Raw genomic sequence first — 15627 nt, forward strand, 5'->3', positions numbered from 1 at the left:
TCCAGAATGGGACCTGAATTTGGTTCTATAAGTCCTCTGCAATGCGTTTTTTGAGTCCTCGAGAAGGGCAACATTAAAGGATCTTATGCGGAAGACAGTATTTTTGGTGGCTATTTGCTCGGCCTGTAGGATTTTGGAGCTTCAGGCTTTTTCGCGTAGGGATCCTTTCTTGCGCATTTCTAATGAGGGGGTCACGTTGTGAACGGTTCCCTCCTTTTTGCTGAAGGTGGTGTCCTCGTTTCATGTTACTCAGTCGCTAGAGCTTCTGGATTTCCTGAATTGGTCCAAGGATTCCCTGCAGGAAAGGGAATTGTATCTTTTAGATGTTCGCTGGACTATTCTGCAGTATCTAGAGGTCACTAAACCTTTCCAGTGGTCAACCCCATATATTTGTGCTGTTCGGGGGCGCAAAGAAAGGTGATAAGGCGTCCAAGGCCACAATTGCTCGTTGGTTAAAGGAGATCATGTGTTCTGTGTATATTTCTAAGGGTTGCAAGATTCCAGTGGGTCTGAAAGTGCATTCTTGGGCAGAGTGTCAGTTGCTCTCGCCTCAGGAAATCTTTAGGGCAGCAGTGTGGTCCTCTCTTCATACTTTCACCAGACATCGCTTGGATGTGAGGGTGTGGGAGGATGCATCCTTTGGTGAGAGTGTGCTCTGAGCGGGTCTTTCGGGTTCCCGCCCAGTTTAGGGGTGCTTGGGTACATCCCACTTATCTGGACTGATCTCGGTATGTATAAGAAAAGAAAATTGGTTCTTACCTGCTAATTTTCATTCCTGTAGTACCAAAGATCAGTCCAGGAACCCTCCCTGTCGCTGCCAAAAGACTGTCTCCTGCTGATTTTTGTGCGAGTTTTCTAAGATTTACTTCGATTGTACATAGGTTTTTGAGTGGTCTGGAGGTGACAGAGACTCCAGCACAGGGGGTTTCAGCCCTGTTTTTTCTGGTTCACCCTAGTAGGGGTTTTGAAGTTTATCTAGGCTTGGGTACAGGTCAGTACTAAGGGACTGCAGGTGGCACTCTCAGTTAAGTAACAGTGCCTCAAAGTTTTGTTCTTTGCCTCCATCTGCTGGTAAGGATACATAAGCCCACTTGTCTGGACTGATCTGTGGTAATACAGGAACGAAAATTAGCAGGTAAGAACCAATTTTTCCTTTTTTGCAGATAGAAAAAGTCTTGGAAAATAGAACTACACCTCATTGTAGTCCTACTTTCTTCATTGTTCAGTTGGCAAATATTGATTTGTCTAAAAATTATTTTTTATTCAAAGATATATTCTGTCTGCAAAAACATGGCACAGCTATGGGGGCTACAATGGCTCCTAGTGTGGCTAATCTGTATGTTTCTAACTTTGAAGAAAAGTTTCTTTTTTAAAAAACAATATTGTTGGCTGGTCAAGATACATAGATGATATTTTCTTTCTATGGCAATCTTCGATAGATGAATTGAACCTCTTCTTGACTTGGCTTAACTTGTTGGTTTCTCATCTTCAGTTTACCATGTCTCATCACACGGATCGTTTGGCATTTTTGGATATTATGATTGTAAAGGAATATGATAGGTTGACAACCACTATATTTAGAAAACCTACAGATTTGTAACAATTTTCTTCGTTTTGACATCTTCCACCCTTACTCTCTATGGTCTAATTTGCCGGTAGGTCAATTCCTGCCCATTCGGAGGATCTGTTCCAATAAGAAGGATTACATCAAGCAAGCAAAAAATATGTCACAGATTCTTACAACGGAGATATCCCATGCGGGTATTAAAGCCGGCTTTAAATGATCACAGAAATTGGCCTTTGGTTAAAAAAAAAAAAAGACAAAAGTTTGGTTTGTGGTGTTCGTTTTTCCAATAAATCTCAAGGCTTGGTATCGATTATACGAGTCACTGGCATGGTTTGCAACTACATTCTGTTTTTATTGAATAAGCTGTAATTGCCTACACAAAGGGCAAAAATCTTAAAGATATGCTGGTAATGGCTATGTTCGATGCACCAGACGTTGGGACTCTTTCTTTACCTTTGGGCCATGCTTCTTGTGGACAATGTTCTATATGTAGTACTACGAGTCAGATACTGTCTTGGCAGGACCCTGCTTCTGGTCGGGTCTTTCAGTTGAAAGGACAAACAAATTGCTCAACAAAAAATGTTGTGTACGCAATCCGTTGTCCCTGCAGTTTACTTTATATCGGACGCTCTAAATGCTTGATTAAAACATGATTACTAGAACATAAGAGCTGTCTGTATAGAAAAAAATTGCAAGCCCCAATGGTTCCCCATTGTCTAGAAAATCACATTCTTTTGCAGACCTTCATTGGTGGCTCACTGAACAAGTGCTAACATCTAGCCGGGATTTAAATTCACATTATATACTTAACCTGAGGGAACTATTTTGGATTTTTACTACTAACACTGTTTTCCCTTACAGCCTAAATGCCAAAATTGACTGGTACTCTTTGCTCTGAACTTTGTGTGATACACTCCATTACAATTTGTTGTATAGCAACTGTTGACATCATGCCTTATCTCTTTTAGCCAATTGAAAATTTGCTATACAAATTAGATGTTAATAAATTGGTGAAATGCTTCCAGGGTCGGGTTAGGACCCGAGGAACTGGTGAAGGTTATAAGGACGGTGTGTATGCCTTGTTACCTGTTGAGCTATGTGCTAATATTCTATTTTTGCATTTCTCTTTTATTTCCGTATCCGATACCATGTAAGACCATCCCCTGAGGCAGAATTTTAGCTTGAAACATGGCACATATCGCGATTGGTTTCATCAGATACTTCATGGAATATTTGAACACTAAAAGTTAACAAATATATAAGCGGTTGCTCAACTTTATTTTTACTTACAAAAAAAACCAACAACAAAAATACAGTTTGAACTTTGGGACTGATGATTATATATGAAGTAATGAAGGTCTACATTACCAGTATGATGGTCCTTTAATATTTATATTTGTAATATTTGAGTGATTTTTTTTTCATTTGTCTGTGTTACAACAAACCTTTTTGTGACTCTTTATTTTCGAATACTCATATCCACATCCAGCTCCACTAATGTGTAAAGGTGGGGACTGGGCACTATGGGGGGAAAGTGTCTGAAGGAGGGTGGGTGATGGCTCAGTCTCTGGGTGAGGAGACAGCAGGATTAGGGAAGCAGACTGACTGTTTGGGATTGAGGTTTTGTAGGGAAGAATATTTGACAATTAACCCATTTACTAAAGCTAATACCAATTACCTTGAGTTTAGGGCTTATGATAATCAGGGATTTTTATTTTGCAAGGCTCTAGAGCCAGACGGGCTTGGAGCTACTAGCAGCACCAACTTCTTTCTTATTCTATTAGCTGTGAATTCAATAGTTTTTAATTTTGTAAACTGGAAAGCACTCTGCTGCTACAACTACTGGCAGCAGGAAGACGGCAGCACCTTGGAGCTCTCACCTGGTTCAGAGTTTTGCAAAATAAAACCCCTGGATATTGTAGGCTGTACTTACATTGCTGCTTACTCCTTTTAGATTTCTGGGACACAGCAGGACAGGAAAGGTTCCAAAGCATGCACGCTTCCTATTATCACAAGGCACATGCTTGTATCATGGTAAGAATGCTTGTTCCATAACCACATCATGGTAGCATTTGCTGTCCTCACGCTTTGCACAGTAAGGCTTACTGTGAATGCTGATATCATGGAATAACATGCTTTACATTCACTGCAACCAGAATAATATGATTGTTAGATACCTGTCATCAAATAACTTACTTTCAATGTATTCGTATCACAGGATAACATACTATCCATGCATCTATGTCATAGCAAGCTTTCTTCACCACTTTTGTCTAATGTGAATATTTCAAAGAGTGCATATACATATGCCTTGTTTTCTAGTTATTTGTGATTCTCGTCTGTATTCTCATATCGGTTGGTTTCCTTCTGTGCTGTACATTTGCAGGTCTTTGATGTGCAGAGGAAGATCACATATAAGAATCTCAATACGTGGTACCAGGAGCTGAGGGAATACCGGCCTGAGATACCCTGCATTGTAGTGGCCAATAAAATCGATGGTAAGAGTTCTGCCAGCTCCTGCCAGTGTTCTAGGGCTCAGGTACAACAGAGGAAAGGGAAGTGTCAGGAGGAGACTTGCGTGGAAGCAGAATTGCAAACAGCAGCTGATTCCCCCTTATACCCAAATAAAGTGGCTATTTACCTGGCACAACTGGCAACATTTACACCGGTTTCCCATTCCTCTGCACCTTCCTTGCTCATACAACACCCACACACACGTCCTCCTGCATGTTCCCCATTTAAGCTGCAGGCTTTCAAGTGGCGGGTGATGATCACACTGGCAGGCTATTATTGCTCAAGTAATTTGTAATGATGATTTGTTGAATCCCTGCAGCGGACTTGAAAGTCACTCAGAAGAGTTTCAACTTTGCCAAGAAATTGAATCTACCATTTTATTTTGTCTCTGCTGCGGATGGCACCAATGTGGTGAAGGTAAGTTTCTTGCCTCAATAATTTCCAGAAGCCCTGACCCTTAAGAGCAGTAAAGATGATTAAAAGCAGCAACTCTGAAGAGGTGCATCAGAGATCTATACAGCTGGAGCTGAGGGAGAGACCAACTAGAGGGTCATGGAGGCTGGGGGAGAATCACAGGATAGATAACAGGAAATCCCCCCATGGGAGGGGAAATATGGGATTCTCTGGTTACAGGACAGCCAACATGGTCAATCCACACCTGGGGTGGGGAGATTGTTGGAATCACAAGGCAAGTAATGGGAGATTCCCACACGGGCTGGGGGAGACTCTGGAGGGTGGGTTGTTATATGATCAGGGGTGTCATAGATTCAAAGCAGGGCCATGTGACAGGTAACATAGCAGATCCATTCATTGGAGATGTGAGGGAGACATAGGAGGGTTCACAGAGCAGGTAACATGGGAGGTCAGTATGTGGGGAGGGAGGGAATTTCTGGGCGTGAATATAATAAGAGAGCAGAGAGTTGGGCAGGGATTGCATTTATTCATGAAGCATCAAAACCTTTTTTTTCCCCCACCCATTAAGATTTTTATTATACACATGAAAAACAGTACGAAAAAAAAAGAAACAATACAGGTGACAGAATCACACAGACATGAGGCTAACACCCCTTCATCGTGAACAGCACAATACAATGAGAGTATAGAAAAAGCGAATAATAATACCAAGACAATCATCCAGCAATCATCCAGAGTAAAGAAATATAAAAATAAATGTAAAATTAAAATTTCCTGATCATACCCCAGCTCAGTCCAGACAAGTGGGGTTTTCAACCCTACCAGCAGATGGAGGCAGAGAAAAATACTTTGAGACACTGCTACATAACCGAGAGTGCGACCTGCAGTCCTCAGTATTTCTCTGTCTCCAGCAGATGGTAGAGGTGTAAAACCTGCAGACTGGAGTTTAAAAAAAAAAAGAGAATACAAATAAAAGAGAGAAGATTAAGAATATTTTACAGACGAGAGAAGGAGAATTAGCTCCTCGCTGTGTTAGGTGCCTTCATGGGCCATCCCTTGTATAGAGCTGGGCGAACGGGGGTCCCAAAACAGCCAAAGGGCTGAAAGCCAGGGGTTCTGGTTCCCTCAGCTCTTCTGTGGTCCCCTCACCAGTGCATGCCAGTGGACACGAGGCAGTATTTTTTTTTTTCTTTCCTGGGGAGTTGTAACTTAAAACTAAAGTGTGTTTTTTGCAGCCGGGAGCCAGGAAAGTAGTAGTGCTGTGTGCAGGAGCATACTACTAGTGGCTGGGCTGCGAGCCACAAAGGCCGGGGCAGGAGGGAGCGGGGGTGCATACACTGTGTCCATCCAGGGCAGGAAAGCGAGCGTGTGTGGGCAGAGTCTGAACGCGCCATGTGGCTGGCTGCACGCGAGTGCATGGCGCAGGCCACTGACCACAGAAATTGTGGTCGGGCCTGCAGGGTGAGCGGATCGTGTCTTTCTGCAGGATCGCTTTCTACCGCTTGTGTTGCTGCGGAGGCTTCTTCCCAGCTCCTTCCCGGTGGGTCTGTGCTACAACAGACCTCGGGGGATTCCAAGAGAATGGCGGCCATTTTGTCACTGCATGCTCACAAGATTGCAACTTCCAAGGAGGCCTGGGATTTTCTTCCTCCACTGTCGCCAATTGATGCAGACCATTCCTGGTGACCGGGACAACATGGGAGAACCGGCTGAAGAGTCAGTCAGCATGGATGTTAGTGATTCAGAGTCCTTTTCTGCAGAGTTTGTCCTTCTCCTCCACAAGGCTTTTTTAGCCAAGAAGGGGGTAGGTGGTAAACAGCAAGTGCCCTAGAAGTCTTTGCTTCCGGCTAAGAGGCACGAAGAGAGGCCTTCGGGGAAGTCAGGGAGGGGGGATCCCCCATCTCCTGGGCCTAGGAAGTGGTTTGAGAGAGGGTAGAAATCCCTTGTGTGTCAGGGAAGACTATAGTGATAGGGGTATACTACCGTCCACCTGGTCAAGATGGTGAGACGGACAGTGAAATGCTAAGAGAAATTAGGGAAGCTAACCAAATTGGTAGTGCAGTAATAATGGGAGACTTCAATTACCCCAATATTGACTGAGTAAATGTATCTAAGTCTTTAGTGTCATGATGGCTGAAGGAGGCAGTCTCTCTTCGGCATATATCTGTAAGGTGATCATGGTTCCAGAAGGGTTGCATGCCCACTGTACGAGGGCACAGGCAGCTTCTTGGGCAGCTTGGATGTGCAAGCCCCAGATGAGGCTTCTTTTGGGGAAAGTTTGTTGCGTTCCCACCCAGTGTAGAAGGGCTTGGGTACATCCCACATGACTGGACTGATATGGGATATGATCAGGAAAGGAAAATTTGGTTCTTACCTGCTAATTTTCATTCTTGGAATACTACAGATCGGTCCAAAAGTCTACCCCCATGGTTGCAAAAGACTAGGAGGTATCTGATTGTAAATAGTCCAGCGATGTGGTTCACCTTGTTTGATTGAAAGTTTTCAGTTCTTTGTTTTGGATGTAACGGCTCCAGATCAAGGAATCCAACCTGGTTTCTGCTCGCCTTGGAAGGGGGCATTCTTTAGTGGTGTTGGGTATTCATTTTGGCTTGAGTACATTTTCAATACTGAGGACTGCAGGTGGAACTCACAGTTATGTAGCAGAGTCTCAAAGTTGTTTGTTTTTTTATTCTCTGCCTCCATCTGCAGGTAGGGATGCAAAACTCCACTTGTCTGGACTGATCTGTGGTATTTCAGGAACAAAAATTAGCAGGTGAAAACCAATTTTCCTATACCTTTCCTCCCTATTAAAGTTGTTTGGGTATGCCTTTCAGTCCAAATTATTATTTTTCCAATCTTCGAATGGAGACCAGATTTTACCAAAGTCTTTATGTGCTTAACTGTTCAAATAATAAACGTTAGACGGTGTTTGTATGACCCTTTCCATCTGTGGTGTCTCTGTTTCCAGTTCAATGCCATTTCACACCATGCAGCCATACAGATTGAAACCTTTTTTGGTTGAGCAAGAAATATTGGGGTCGGTATTCAAACTGGCTGGTTAAGTAACTTATCCAGTTAGAACTTGTCTGCCTAAGTTACAATGTGTATTCAGCGGCACAATCATGCCATTGAATTATATGCATATAAATAACCGTTTAGCCGGATAAGTCTAACTGGTTAAAGTTAGACCTGCTCTATGGCACATCTAGCTTAGCCATACAACTTATGTGGCTAAGTCCAAATATCAGCAGTTAGCTGCATAGGTTGTACAGCTAACGTTTTTAGCTGTGTAAAGAACTTATATGGCTAAGCAGCAGCTGCTGATCGTGGGCACATATTCAGCGGCTGCTATATAGCTGCATAAGTCTGCTTATCTGGCTAAATAGCGCTGAATGCGCATTGAATATTGACCTTTACAGGTCTTGGAACCTGAGATTAATAAATGTTGGTTTGGGGTTTGCTAGCAGTTGAATGCTTTCCTGCTCATAGATTCATTTGTGTGTGTGCTGTTTATATTTGTGTCTTCTGTTAGTAAGTGTACAGAGATGAGTGAGAACAGAGTGTGTGGCTTTTGTTATGGTCCAGCTTGAGTGGTTAGAGCAGGAGCTCTCAACCCAGTCGTCAGGTTTTCAGGATATCCACAATGAATATGCAGGAGGTAGATCTGCATGTATGTCCTCCATTGTATGCAAAGCCATCTCATGCATATTATTGTGGATATCCTGAACACCTGACTGGCTGGGTGTATCCCGAGGACTGGGTTAGAGGACAGAAACTGAACCTCATTGTTTTTATTTTATTTATTTAAAAAATGTATAACCTGCTGTATCTACAGTTTTAAGCATCGAGCAGGAGTGGGTGTGTGGGGAAAGCCTGGGAAACTTTTACTCAATGGTTGATATTTACTCTTGGGTGACATCCCTCCTGCTTTCTTCCTAGCTCTTCTCTGATGCCATAAAGTTGGCTGTGTCCTACAAGCAGAACTCACAGGATTTTATGGATCAGGTTATGCAGGAACTAGAGGTAAGAACCTGCTGTCCTGTCTCATAGTCACACGGTAGTTGTGGCCTAGTAAGTTTACTCAGTTGTTCCTACCGGTCACCTGCCTTCCTTGCTTGCACCATTTCTCTGTATATGTGACCCGTGCATGCTGTGAATTGTCATTGTTTGGACTGATACCATTTGAGTTTCTATAGAATATGCCACTTTCTCATGCTTGCTTCCCGGGGATCTTTTTCCTCCTGTAGCATGAGTGAGAGACTTATCCTGTTTCAGCTGCAGGGACTTTCCTGTCTCCTCATGGTGAGATGTGAAAGCGAGTGATTCAGCCACAGCCTCATCATACTCTGTCCTCTTTCTTTCACTTTTTTTTCACTTCGCCTCCTGAAAACCAGAATTTTGACCTGGAGAAAAAGGTTGAGGAAGACGAGGAGGAGGAGATGTCGGATAAAGAGGAATATGGCAACCACGTGGTGACGCCCCATTCTGCATGAATGAGATCCCTGAATGTAGCCCTCCACAATGCCATGGTGGGGACTGAACTGAGCTGTTCCATCTGCTCTCCATGCCATTTGTTGGAAGGCTGTACATTTCCACCAGCTGCTGGTTAGACTGGTTACCATATACTGTTTAATGGCACGAGGTAAAATTGAGAGACAGCACCGTTGTGTCCGCATGACAGAGGGACCTTGGCCCTCTCTGGGGCGCTGTGTCTTGGGGTTAAAGATTTTGATGTTTTGTCACAGTTCTTGTTCCCATTCCTAGTTGTTGTGACTGCTGCAGGTCATTCAAGTGTTATTCTGGGTGGGGAGAATGGGTCATGTTTTCTGTCTGTCCTGGATTATTACAGTATCTCTACTATCAGTGAAGACTCCGTTTTTTTTTTAACCTGAGAAAACTGTTGAATATGAGCAAGCCCTAGAAAATTATCATGATGCATGCCAACTGCCTATTCCAAAAATACCCATGTTTCACAGACCTTCAGAATTATTACACTGCATCAAGTCCATGTTTTTACAAAATCTGAAATTATTACACCATATAGAACCCAGTCTCCCAAGGTTGTAAGATGTATTACACATCCATCCAGCCATACATCCACAACACTATAAGCATGGTTATGCACTGACCTAGCCTCATGTCCGAAGACCACAGGCATAATTACATGCTTATCCAACCCAGCAGCCAAAGGCCACAGGAGTTATTGTACCTCCATCTAGTGCTATATTTCACGCACTTAGTGTTACACATCAATCCTTCCCAATATCCTGTGGTCTGGGAGTTGTTATACACCCAAGGCCATACATCTATTCAGCCCCCCTCCCCCACCAGTTTAACCATCATAAAAGTTTACACTTCTATTCACCATCATGTTTCATACAGCTCAAGTGCTCACACCTCCAGCCAGCCTCATTTTTCATAGTCTGCGCCCATTATTTCACCCCCTTCTAGACTCGCAGGCCATGGAAGTTCTTATCTTCACAAAGTGCATAATCCATAGACCTGAGTTACTGTTGTTTCCAAGATTACTCTTTGAATCCTTCAGAGGTATAGCAAGTCACCAATCTCATATTTTGCTGCCATGCAGATAAGTTAATATGGCTTCCACCTAGATCCACATTTCATATCTGTTGCCCCTAAAGAACCATAATCCACAGCCTGCAGGCATTGTTCCCTTCAGACTAAGTTTCCACAGTGGGGTTTGCTCCCTTCCATCTTAAATTCCACAAGTCGTGAAAGTTAGAGGTCAATGTTTACTAAATCGGCGAGCAGACAAGTTATCTGGCTAAAGTTAGCCAGATAATTTGACCAGGATATTCAGTGGGATAAATGTCCTGCTAAATATCCTTTCCTATAGTTATCCCTGTACATGTAGCCCAATAGACTGGCTATGTCTGAGTTATAAGTGTAGTGTGAGATCCCAATCCCCCCGCCAATATTGCATACATGGCCCTGCTGGGCTGAGCACTCCCAAACCCCGCCGAATTGCTGTAACAAAAATGTTGCAGAGTCCCCAGGTCGGTCCCAACCTTCCACACCAAGCGGCACGAGGTATTCTTTGGGAGAGCTGGGAGTGGGTAAGACAATGCCATGTGGGTGGTGGGGGGAGATCCAGGGTAGGGAAGAGTGTGCAAAGAAGTAGTAGGGGCATCGGGAGAAGCAGCTGGAGGGAGCCTAAATGGGGGAAGGAAGGGTTGGGGCCGGCGAATGTGAGTTATCCGGTTAAATGCCCATTGAACATTGACCTCTTAGTTCACATGCTAGAGGAGTTATTACACCCGGCCCTTCACCAGTGATCCACCTACCACAATAGCCACACTCGTTCCCGCCAGACTCCTGTTCTGTGAGCCACTGGAATTATTTTCTCTTCAGACTCACGTTCCTCATCCCCTCTTGTCTTTTTCTGTGTAACATGGGTTTTATTCATCAGTCATTACACACTGCAGAAGTTTACGTGTACCAGTTTACAATGCATTTTCTTGTTAAAAATGTGAATATTAAATGTCGCAAGGATTTTTATGTATATGATATTGTATATAAATTCTTTCTATCCTAGTGGCTGTTGGTCTCTGGATTCTATGCTTTTTTTTTTTTTTTTGTCATGAACTAACGTGAGAAACCAAACAACCGATGCACTGATGGTTTTTTACGAGGGATATAAATATCAATAAATAAACGAACAAGATATCACCTCTATCCAGCAATTTTTGCCAAATAATTATCATTCAATATTTTCATAAAGGAGATAATCTCTTGCTAGTAATTACTTTGAAAAAAACTCAACAGTCAGTTCTCATCGCCAATAAAAAAATTTTGGGAAGAAGAGGAAGGTTTCATACAATTTAGTTATATCACTGCATCCAGCAGTGTATAGCAATTCTAATCATAAACCGACCTCCTCCAATCCGTTATCGATTTTTTAATTTCTCACAGGACAAGCAGGATGGTTGTCCTCACAAATGGGTGACATCGAGGATGGAGCCCACCACGGAAAACTTCTGTCAAAGTTTAAACAGAACTTTGACTGGCCCCTACTGGGCATGCCCAGCAAGGCACTGACCCTGCAGCCAGCAGGGGTCTCCCTTCAGTCTTCTTTTTTCCGCGCAGCAGTTGCCACGCGGTGAAAGGAGCTCTCTAACCACGTTCCTGACAGGAATTTGGAAGTTAATTTCCTAAGAAAATTTGCCCCTCAGGGGTCTCCCTTCGACAAATTTTTAGTCATCTTACGGAACCCGGTAAGTTTTTTGCCTTTTTCCATCGACTACCGTCGATTTTGGCCCTTGAGGCCTGTTGGCACTTACCGATCCCCAGCCTAAATTTTGGCTTCAGGCCATGGCAACGGGGTTCCACCGTTGTCCGGATTGTACCCGGACTATGTCCATCACAGACCCCCACAGGGTTTGTGTAATGTGTTTGGGTAGTGAGCATGATGTCCTGACTTGCACCAAATGTGCCTTAATGACACCCAAGGGTCGCAAAGCCAGGATGGAGAAGATGGGGCTCCTCTTCCATGCACCTACCCCAACGCCATCGATAGCATCGACGTCATCGGAACCGGCACCGTCGAAGTTGTACCATCATCGTCAACCCTCCGGTGACCGTCCGCCATCGATCGCTTCTCGGCCGTCGACTCCCGTCCCTTCCCCGGATGGGCGAGGGGATCGGAAGGAAAAGCACCGCCATCGACGGCACAAGTCTCGGCCTGTCGAGGATCCACAGCCATCGACCTCTGCTCAAGCCAAGCCACCGACAAAGAAGCCGCGAACAGACCGGACACCCTCCACGTCTCGTTCGCCGGCATTGAGGAAACCCTCACCCTCCCGGGGTGCGGGGGCCGTGATCCCACCGGTTACGGTGGTCCCTCCGGCCCTGCCTCAGCCTCCCTCTCCCATCGAGCCGGGTATGGTTACCCCTGGTCTCCGGGCAGAACTGGACCGGCTGGTCCAGGAGGCCATCGAGAAAGCGATGAAGAAATTGCAACCTCCATCGGCACCGTCTCCGGCACCGGTTCCAGTGCCACCCCCAACACCGACACCGGCACCGGCTTCGCCACTGAGGAGGGAACCGACCACCGAGCCGTTGATACAAGCGCTAGCACCGCTACTGAGCCGCATGGAGGCGCTCATGACGGCCCTTCCATCGGTGATTCCAGTACCATCGACAACACCACCGTCTCCGACTGGATTTTCATCGGCAGGAGAAACACCGTTCCGGATTCCCCCTTCCGGGGTGGTTCCATCGGTGCCTTCTGGTATATCTCCACCGATATATCCTTCGGTTCCATCCATTCCACGCCAGGCACCGATTCCATCGGCAGCACCGAAGCCATCGATGCCATTTCTGGTTCCACCTACGGCACCGATTCCACCTCGGTTTCCATCGATGCCTTCAGAGCCTCAGCCAGGTCCATCAGGGCTACAAGCCCCGCTTGATCCCTACGATACCTGGGGTGATGATGATGATACATCTTCTGACACAGATTTGCCTTCGCCACCATCTCCTACAGAGAGTAGAAAAAGATCTCCTCCTGAGGATCTATCTTTCATTAATTTTGTGAAAGAGATGTCAGAAGTTGTACCTTTTCAACTACAATCTGAAGCTGATGACAGACACCAGATGATGGAACTCCTTCAATTTCTGGATGCTCCAAAAATCATCGCTTCCATCCCTATACACCAGGTGTTTTTGGATCTGCTCAAGAAAAACTGGGAATCTCCTTCATCAGTGTCACCAGTTAACAAAAAAGCTGACTCCACCTACCTTGTCCAGTCAGCACCAGGTTTCCAAAAACCTCAACTGGATCATCGCTCTGTTGTGGTTGAGTCCGCGCAGAAGAAGGCCAAGCGTCTTAAGCCACACTCTTCTACCCCACCTACCAGGGACAACAAGTTCCTCGATAGTGTTGGACGGAAAGTCTATCATGGAGCTATGTTGATTTCACGCATAGCTTCATATCAACTTTACATGACTCAGTACAACAGAGCCATCCTTAAGCAGATGCAAGACTATGCTGACACGTTGCCAGACCAATACCAACCGCAGCTTCAAGCCCTTCTTCACAAGGGATTTGAGGCAGGGAAGCACGAGATTAGGACTGCCTACGACATATTCGATGCTTCCACAAAAGTTTCAGCCACAGCCATCTCAGCCAGACGTTGGGCTTGGTTAAAATCATCCAACCTTCGCCCAGAGGTTCAAGATCGTCTTGCTGATTTACCCTGCTTAGGCGATAATTTGTTTGGAGAGCAAATTCAGCAGATTGTGGCGGAGTTAAAAGACCACCATGAGACGTTGAAACAACTCTCATCTGTCCCACCTGAGCTGACCTCCAAGCAACCGCAAAAGAAAGACTCTAAGAAGTCATTCTTTCGACCACGCCGTTATTACCCTCCATCGGCCAGGCCTCGTCCAGCTCGATCCTCTACTAGGCCTCAACCGCGTCAGCCTAGGAAGCAAAGGCCTACTGTAGCCCCTCCTCCTGGGCCTGCGGCTGGCCTTTGACTCCCCTGTAGGGAACACATGCCAAACCCCTCTTCCGGACATCCCTGTAGGAGGTCGACTGTACCATTTTCTACAACCTTGGTTGCAGATCACCTCAGATCAGTGGGTGCTAACAATTATCGCACAGGGTTACCACCTCAACTTCATAACTCTTCCGGCAGACTCCCCGCCTCTTCAAGCGTGGAGTCTATCCACCCATTTGGCTCAATTACAACAGGAAGTATCCCTTCTTCTGCAATCAAATGCTATAGAACCCGTTCCTCCCTCTCAACAAGGCAAGGGATTCTATTCCAGATACTTCCTAATACCAAAGAAATCAGGGGGATTACGTCCCATTTTGGACCTTCGAGCCCTCAACAAATACCTTCAAAAAGAGAAGTTCAAAATGGTAACCCTAGGCGCGCTGCTCCCTCTGCTACAAAGAGGGGATTGGCTGTGCTCTCTCGACCTCAAGGACGCTTATACCCACATTGCGATCACACAATCCCATCGCAAATATCTGCGGTTTCTAGTAGGCCACGACCATTATCAATACCGTGTCCTCCCTTTCAGTCTAGCTTCTGCCCCACGAGTCTTTACCAAATGTCTTGTAGTGGTAGCAGCATTCCTAAGGAAGGAAGGTGTCCACGTCTACCCATACCTGGACGATTGGCTAATCAGGGCCTCCAGCCAACAGATAGCTCAATCCTCCCTAAAATTGACTATTCAAACACTCCTTTCCTTAGGGTTTCTCGTCAATTACGAGAAATCTTGCTTAGTCCCGTCTCAAACCTTATCCTTCATTGGGGCAGACTTGGACACCTTACAGGCAAAGGCTTACCTTCCTCTTCAGAGGGTCCACACCCTAATGTCCCTGGCTCGCCAGCTCCAGTCTCAGAACACTGCCACGGCTCGCCAGTTCCTCATTCTCCTAGGGCACATGGCATCCTCGGTTCAAGTCACTCCCATGACCCGACTAGCCATGAGAGTAACACAATGGACTCTACGACACCAATGGATTCAAGCTTTTCAGCCTCTGTCCTCCATAGTCACAGTCACACAAGCACTGCGCCTATCCTTAACCTGGTGGACGACTCAGGTCAACCTCCTTCAGGGCTTACCCTTTCTTCCACCGGATCCGCAAGTAATCCTAACCACCGACGCTTCTCACATCGGTTGGGGAGCCCATGTGGACGACTTTCAAACCCAAGGGTTATGGTCCAAAGAGGAAGCCGAACACCAGATCAATTTCCTGGAACTTCGAGCAATCCGCTATGCGCTCCGCACTTTCAAAGATCATCTCTTTCATCAGATAATCTTAATCCAGACGGACAACCAAGTGGCCATGTGGTACATAAACAAGCAGGGAGGCACAGGCTCCTTCCTTCTGTGTCAGGAAGCTGCGCAGATCTGGGCGGAAGCCCTCTCCCACTCCATGTACCTCAGGGCCACTTACCTGCCGGGAGTAGAAAATGTATTGGCAGACCAGCTGAGCCGTGTCTTCCAACCACACGAGTGGTCACTCGATCCTCTGGTAGCGACCTCTCTGTTTCACAAGTGGGGTTCTCCCCGCATAGACCTCTTTGCGTCCCCTCAGAACCACAAAGTGGACGATTACTGCTCTCTCATTCGGAGCCAGCACTCTCGGCCGA

The 15627-nt window shown here is 45.6% G+C and overlaps 1 protein-coding gene across 3 annotated transcripts in view; it reads left to right on the forward strand.

The window, feature by feature from the left end:
• The window catches only part of RABL2B (RAB, member of RAS oncogene family like 2B), a 38596-nt gene extending 27543 nt beyond the window's left edge, over nt 1-11053 (forward strand). For all 3 annotated transcript variants that reach the window (XM_029616004.1, XM_029616006.1, XM_029616003.1), the window contains 5 exons: nt 3522-3601; nt 3954-4065; nt 4401-4498; nt 8435-8518; nt 8890-11053. In XM_029616004.1, the coding sequence (XP_029471864.1) occupies nt 3522-3601; nt 3954-4065; nt 4401-4498; nt 8435-8518; nt 8890-8988 (473 nt within the window). In that variant the 3' untranslated portion in view covers nt 8989-11053. The remainder of the gene's footprint in view (nt 1-3521; nt 3602-3953; nt 4066-4400; nt 4499-8434; nt 8519-8889) is intronic.
• The last annotated feature ends 4574 nt before the right edge of the window (nt 11054-15627 follow it).

This window comes from Rhinatrema bivittatum, chromosome 9 (genome assembly GCF_901001135.1).
Source record: "Rhinatrema bivittatum chromosome 9, aRhiBiv1.1, whole genome shotgun sequence".
In the NCBI taxonomy this organism is placed as follows: Eukaryota; Metazoa; Chordata; class Amphibia; order Gymnophiona; family Rhinatrematidae; genus Rhinatrema; species Rhinatrema bivittatum.